Source organism: Limulus polyphemus, unplaced genomic scaffold (genome assembly GCF_000517525.1).
Source record: "Limulus polyphemus unplaced genomic scaffold, Limulus_polyphemus-2.1.2 Scaffold4254, whole genome shotgun sequence".
Classification (NCBI taxonomy): Eukaryota; Metazoa; Arthropoda; class Merostomata; order Xiphosura; family Limulidae; genus Limulus; species Limulus polyphemus.
The window spans coordinates 54,231-61,977 of record NW_013669864.1 but is presented as its reverse complement, the minus strand read 5'-3'; the positions used below and the strand labels follow the sequence as shown (position 1 = coordinate 61,977).

At 35.0% G+C, this 7,747-nt stretch overlaps 1 protein-coding gene across 3 annotated transcripts in view; it reads right to left on the bottom strand.

Moving 5' to 3' along the window:
• The window catches only part of LOC111088692 (protein giant-lens-like), a 15,216-nt gene extending 8,577 nt beyond the window's left edge, over positions 1–6,639 (bottom strand). Inside the window, exons 1-2 of one of the 3 annotated variants that reach the window (XM_022399500.1) lie at positions 6,634–6,639; positions 1,074–1,180 (exon numbers count right to left, since the gene is read on the bottom strand). In XM_022399500.1, coding sequence (XP_022255208.1) covers positions 1,074–1,169 — 96 coding nt within the window. In that variant the 5' untranslated portion in view covers positions 1,170–1,180; positions 6,634–6,639. Of the gene's footprint in view, positions 1–1,073; positions 1,219–3,637; positions 3,731–6,633 lie in introns of those variants that run through there. The other 2 variants (XM_022399498.1, XM_022399499.1) reach the window with 2 other exon arrangements.
• Positions 6,640–7,747: the final 1,108 nt, after the last annotated feature.

Below are 7,747 nucleotides of genomic sequence, written 5' to 3'. Positions count from 1 at the left end.
ATGAAGAGCAGTTGTGACAAGAGTATTATATAATTGTTGTAAAACATATACATATAATAACAGGACATATTAAAAGTATACGTTAAGAAATTGATCTTATAACTCCAACATATACATATAATAACAGGACATATTAAAAGTATACGTTAAGATGTTGATCTTATAACTCCAACATATACATATAATAACAGGACATATTGAAAGTATACGTTAAGATGTTGATCTTATAACTCCAACATATACATATAATAACAGGACATATTAAAAGTATACGTTAAGGAATTGATCTTATAACTCCAACATAAACATATAATTCCCGTCCTTCTAAACTGATAGAGTTATTTGATTCTTATTAATCTGGATCATTATTATTATTTTTATTCTCTTAATTAAATTATTATTATTACAACGTTTTTGGGGGTAATTTACTATCATTACAAGATGAGTCAAACTTTCCTATATAATATAATTAAAGTTGGTATAATTATTATAATTATTAATGTTTATATATATATATATATTGGTGTAAGAGCTTAATAAAATATTAACTGAAAGTAATTGAAATTATTATTACAATTTAATTGTAATTTTATCAACATTTGGTTAATTATAGTAAATAATTCGAAGTTTGTTGAAATTAAATTAAATTAGTGTATAAACAACATGTGGTATATTTTGTTTACAATGTACGTCTTTCTAGTGCTCGTTTTCACTGGAAGAACATCCGAAGCTATCCAACTTCGCAAATGGATTTAGAACTCGGGTTTTATTCACCTAGAAGTAGTTTACTTGGAAATATCAGATAACATAGTCCGTATTGTGATGAGCCACGTTATACCTATCATCTTACACGCCAACTAGATAGATGTTAAGGGAACGTTGTCCAAATTACATGTCCCTAGGCGTAGAAAACAGTAATTGTAAGGATTTGGCTCAGGAAGATAAACCTGTAATTCTCTTTGAGTTAACATGAATCTACTTCAAATGTTAATTACGTTAATTAAAAGCTTTTAAGAATGCTATTACGAAAAATAAATAAAATTTAAATAGTCTTATATAAACTCGCAACAAACCTCGGTGTGTTTTTCCCTCGTCAACGGCCAACCAACGACGTTTGGTCGTGGTGACGTCATCACCATCATTAGGATTGGCATCAAGAGAGAAAACATCGTTAACAATTCTTGTGGAAACGCTTAGATACGTCCGGCTGCTATAACCCTAATAAAATACATAGTCTGTGAGTTTTCAAAGTGTTAAACTTACCATTGTTGTAGTACTTGCCTTTTGTACAACAACAATAATGTTTACTAGGGATGTAACTGTCATAACAATATCGATGAAATATCATGGATTTCTTTCATTTTCCCCAAAGATAAACTTGAAAATATAAGTATATATATTAATATAGTATATATATATTAATATATTATATATATTAATAGTATATAAATATTTTTAAAATATTTGTAAGGTAGAAGTCTTCATTCACTCCACTCTTTGTTGTGGACTGAAGTTTGGCCTATTCAAGGCTCATCAGCACAGCTTGGGGCACCACACCAAAGAAATACGGTCAGACACCTTTTAATGGTAATGGTTATGTAACCCTTATGTGTTTTTTTGAGTCCTTTTTAATTACTTTTGATATGTGAATAATATTATGGCATTAGGCCTAGTCTATTATTCGATATTATATAAAAAAAAACACAAATAAATATGTAAACGCGGACGTTCGTTGAAAAAACCTTGCAACTTAATGATTTAGATTAGAACAAAAAAAACGTTACCAAATGATGAACAATTATATTTCAAACCTAACATGATGTTTAGAACTCAATCATTTAACACTCTATTCGTCCAGTTTGTTTGTATGGATCGAACCCTAGATTTTATATATATAAGCCCTCCTCAAGCTTACCGCTGTACCACAGCGGGGGATGGAGATATCTGTCCATAGCGGTATTAAAAATGTGATCTGATATTTGAGTTGATAAACAAATGATCGTTTTTGTACTTTAAATTTATGAGCAAACTTACTTATAACGTTCGAATCGACAGAACAACCAACCAACAAAATCAAGAGGCTGGCAAAACAAACTCTAAAAAAAAAGAGGAAAGCCATTCAATATTAAAGACCATTTATAACATCTAAAGCCAAAACGTATTTATTTATGTATCACATTTTATTTTATTTTTGTTGTTGTACCCGAAGCCATGGGAATGTACTTCTTTAGGGTTAAACATAAAAACAAGTAATCAAACGGAAGCCTGTAATATCGTGGACGTTTCTTGGACAAATTATTTCTGGAAAGAAATTGAACATAAAACAAAAAATTATACCACATGGAACTACATATGTAAAGACAAATCGATAGAGGGACATACGTACATACAGACAGACGTATAGTTGAATCAACAGACTAACGGATATTACGGATATATTATATAAGTCAGGGTTACAAATTCTGAAAACCTGCTTGGTTTATATAGAAGCTAATAGTTGGAGGGAGAGTGTTGTCATTTTATTCAAAGCCGCATCAAATATTAGGGATGGCTACACATAACTTTAAGATATCTTTGAATGACTCCCCCATGGGGTCAGAGTTAAGTTTGCGAACTAATAGTTTGTAGGTTGTACTTCCATCTTTGACGCATATTTACATTTCTTTAAAATACGTTAGCTCGAGTTTAAACTGCGTATGTATATTATTTTGCATGTTTTTATGAACGTATATGTTCCAAAATAAACGTAAGAACTATTGTGAAAAATAACGAAATATCCCACGTTTTACATTTCGTAAATATCAAGCGTGCTTAATCGGGTAGGATATTATTTTCGAAATTATGCACGCTTGTTCGTTTGTGTAAAAGTTAAAATGTGGTAGAAAACGTATAAATACTATGAAAAAATACATACACACGAACTTTCTGTTGGACTAAACCTGACTTAAGAATTACCAGTTTAGTCTGGCGTTCACAGAATGTTAATAACACACGAACTTTCTGTTGGACTAGACATGACAAAAGGATGACCAGTTTAGTCTGACGTTCACAGAATGTTAATAACACACGAACTTTCTGTTGGTCTAAACCTCACCAAAAGATGACCAGCTCAGTCTGACGTTCACAGAATGTTAATAACACACGAACTTTCTGTTGAACTAGACATGACAAAAGGATGACCAGTTTAGTCTGACGTTCACAGAATGTTAATAACACACGAACTTTCTGTTGGTCTAAACCTCACCAAAGGATGACCACTTCTGTGCTTTTCATAGAATATTTACAAGCTACACAACAGCATAACCAGTATTATTTTCGGAATGCAAGTAACAAAAATATTACACTACGACCTAAGTAATGGATAAAATGAATAATTAAAAGTGATTTAATTTGTCATTAATCGCAACTATAAAGTGTTAAATTTATGATAACAAGCTAGCTCCACCAGCGTTTGATCTGGTAGTCGCTGACCAGTAAGGTTAGTATTTCAAGCAGTTGTTACTGTCGTGTTATCCTGTCAGTAATCTAAGTTTTTTTTTGTCTTTAATGTTCTGCACAACTAAATTTCTTTAATTATACAGAACGAGAATAATAATTATTTATTTACGTAGGCTACAAAAATACCATCATAACGTACCTATTACTTACCTCACTGTAAGTTCGGCTTCTTGACAGAGCTGCAATGTACTTAGGTGAAACGTGTTTGACGTTGTTAGTCGCTCAGCCAGGTATGTTGTGAACGTCAAGAATTTCGGTATGGCTGATTTAAGCACGTGCTAAAGACACGCGCTCACTCTCTTGCGAAAAGAAAGTTACGATGTTAACGACCACATGGGACGGCCTTCCAATCGCAATTGTTCAGTGAGTGAAAAGCTGCATTTGATTGGTGTAATGTGGTTGAGATGTCATCAACTTTTTTATTGGTTCGGAAATCTAACACGGCTACCAGTGTATATACAACGTAACAAAATTTGCAGGTGTGTCACATCCCACTGCGTCGTGTCTGATGAGCATCGCTTCTTTTTTTAACTATTGTACTTTATTGTAAGTTTTGAACTATATTATTCGCCCAGCTAACCAAATCAGTCTACTGAGGTGTGTATATTTCAATGTTCACTTTGGTGATTCTTTCCAAACCGACTTGTTACAATCATGTAACTAAACTTAATCAGTGGAATTTGGAATGTTCAAGACCCCCGTAATTAGATACAATTAATCAAACTACGTGCTAGTTTCTTGAATGTGGGATGCTCCCGTAATTAGATACAATTAATCAAACTACGTGTTAGTTTCTTGAATGTGGGATGCTCAAGACCCCCGTAATTAGATACAATTAATCAAACTACGTGTTAGTTTCTTGAATGTGGGATGTTCAAGACCCCCGTAATTAGATACAATTAATCAAACTACGTGTTAGTTTCTTGAATGTGGGATGCTCAAGACTGTTTCGATACCCGTGGTGGGTAGATCACAGATAGCATATTGTGTAGCTTTGGGCTTAATTACAAACAAATAAGCAGTTTTCAAAAGAAAATCCTTTTAGATTTTGTCTAAGTTATTTCGTACGGTCATAAACGCCCTCTTTAAGCCACAACAAGCAACACTTGCTGATGCATTATGGGTGGGGCTGAGTGGGAGAGAAATTGTAAGTACATTCGTTGCTTTTAACTGATTAGTATAATACCATTATCACAAGACACAGAGAATACCAAAATATGTTTAGTAAATCAAGTTCTAAAAAATGAGATAAGACGACGCTTTCGACCTGTTTGTTTATGTGTTTTCAGTTTCGTGCAAAGCTACACGAGGGTCATCTGCGCTAGCCGTCCCTAATTTAAAGTGATATACTACAGAGGGAAAGCAGCTAGTCAGTACCACCCACCACCAAATCTTGGCCTACTCTTTTACCAACGAATAGTGGGATTGACCATCACATTATGACGTCCCAACGACGGAAAGGACGAGAATGTTCGGCGACGGGATTCAATCTCACTACTTACAGATTGCGAGTCGAGCGCCCTAAACCACCAGGCCATGCCAGGCTTCTTTCCGTGGTCGAAAAACACGCTCCGCACTTTGAGTGTCGATCAAATCTCACTATTCAGACAGATGGGGGTAGCCTACGAGTTGACGGTGGGTGCTGTTGATTAGCCGCCTCCTTCCTTTTAGCTTAAGGCCTAAGACTGAAACTAAGGATTTGAATGTGCATCCATAACCTGATGTGCTGTCTCATCTTTTTTTAATTATATAATTAATGTAAAGTCATTCATTCCTAATGATAAATGCATAATTATAAGCTAATTCAGTAGAATTTAAGTTCGGGAATACGTTTTAAAGGTAATGTTTAGAGCTTATTGTCGTAAGAAACCTAATTATAGTATAACCAATATTACTTTACACAAAGACAACGCGATACAAAAACAAATACAATTACTTCTGGCGATTAGCATCGTTTACATAGTATAATTACATTACTTATAGTTCTGACGACTGATGTAACATAATATCTGTCTTTACACAGAAATGTTTCCGTGCTTCAAACAAATAAAGACAGTTATTGGAGAAGGTTGATGAATAAAACTCCGAAATGATCTCATTTGTAAAAGTAATTGGATTTAACAGATGATTCATAAACTTATTCCACAAACACCCACTCTCTCTCCCACCTACACTCGCGGTGGCTCATCGATAAGCTCGAGGGCTTATAATGATAAAATGTAAGTTTCGAGTCTTGTGGTGGGCATCGCGCATTTAATACATTTTACATTTTTATGTTTAAATAGAATTTGTGAAAAGGGCAATGCTGGGGTTCTTGTTTTAGACAGACATGGGTTTGGGGTTCTTGTTTAAAACAGACATGGGTTTGGGGTTCTTGTTTAAAACAGACATGGGTGTGAGGTTCTTGTTTTAAACAGATATGGGTTTGGGGTTCTTCTTTTTATACAGACGTGGGTTTGGGGTTCTTGTTTTTTAAACAGACATGGGTTAGGAGTTCTTGATATAACTGGACATGTGTTTGGGGTTCTTGTTTTAAACAGGCATGGGTTTGGGTTTTTATTTTAAATAGACATCGGTTCGGAATTTTTGTTATAAGTAGACATAAGTTCGGTTTTTTTTTATAAACAGACATTGTTTTAGGGTTCTTATTTTAAACAGACATGGGTCTGAACGCAGATCTACCTTAACCCTAACGCCTCTAGCTGCATCTTTTTATAAATATTTTTCTACACTCTTTATACAATAAATTACTTGTGGGTCCATGACTATTGTTTTTTTTTAACCAGTGTTTTAATTATTTTTCACGATATATATGTTTCTCCGCCTTGAATTTGTAGACGAGCCCTGTCACACGCCAGGAGATTACTCTATGAACTGAACTAAAAGGTAAACCCCCTAGCGATTACACACAGGTCACCTAAGAAATGAATAATATACATAGAAAATAATAATAATAATAAAAAACATCAATAATGGAATTAATCTCACTAATTACAGGTGGAGCCTTCCAAGTGTTTTTTTTATAGTTTGCTTGTTTTGAATTTCGCACAAAGCTACACGAGGGCTATCTGCGCTAGCCGTCCCTAATTTAGCAGTGTAAGGCTAGAGAGAAGGCAGCTAGTCATCACCACCCACCGCCAACTCTTGGGCTACTGTTTTACCAACGAATAGTAGGATTGACCGTTACATTATAACGCCCCCACGGCTGAAAGGGCGAGCGTGTTTGGTGTGACGGGGATTCGAACCCTCGACCCTAAGAGTGCGAGTCGAGCGCCTTAACCACCTGTCTGTTCATCTAGCTATCTGGGTTTCTATCCGGTTATAACTGGTTTTTGAACGTTACACGACAGCACGAAGTTTTAATTAGGCACGTATGATAGGTTTATATTTGTTTTCGCCTATTATCATACGAGCTTTCCTAATGAGTAATGGCTGTAAGTAACTTTACAAGAAACACTACTACCAAATTGATCTCGATAATGTCTTTACGTCAAAAAGACACTTTGATCTTAAAAAGACGCGTCAACATTGATTTACTTATGTACAAGCTTTGATGTTCCTCTCTCTATAAAGTTATCCCTTTTTCGGTCCAGCGTTCCTTAACAACCTCGCCTGCCACTCACGTGATATTTTGAATGCAACGCGCTTATAGTTACGTTAAACATATCACGGCAGAATAACAAGTAACGCAGGAAATTATAAGTGTTTGTTGTTTACCGGGGTACATTATAGGGGATAGTTTTAGATGTATAGTTTCTCAACTCACTCAGCAAATACGCGGTAAGTTCTTGAAAACAAGATTGGGCAAAGTGCGCTTCAGCTATTATTTTGTTAACATCTGTTTCGACGAGGGGTTTACTATAAATCACACATCCGCTAAAACTATGACTGTTTAAACGTGACAGGTGTAAACCAAATCTATAATTACTAGATGTACTTCAGCAGGGTCCCCCAAAGTGTTCTGTTTTAAGAGTAAATAAAACCAAAATTAAGAGTAACAAATATTTTTATTTCTTGCTTTTAAAGTTCATATGTCATGCCGTGTTGCATAATTCTTCTCGTGATTCATAGTATACGCACGTTTTACTGATGTCACGACAGTACAAATTGCAACGTTAAGTGCCCCTTATCTGACGTCATTTTAGTGTCTACTAACTGACCGACAGACAACACACTACTGTATAGTGGTGCGAGTGGTTAAAGCAGGTAACCACTCCAGGCGGCCTTCGGGCCCCTTTCGAGGAAATTA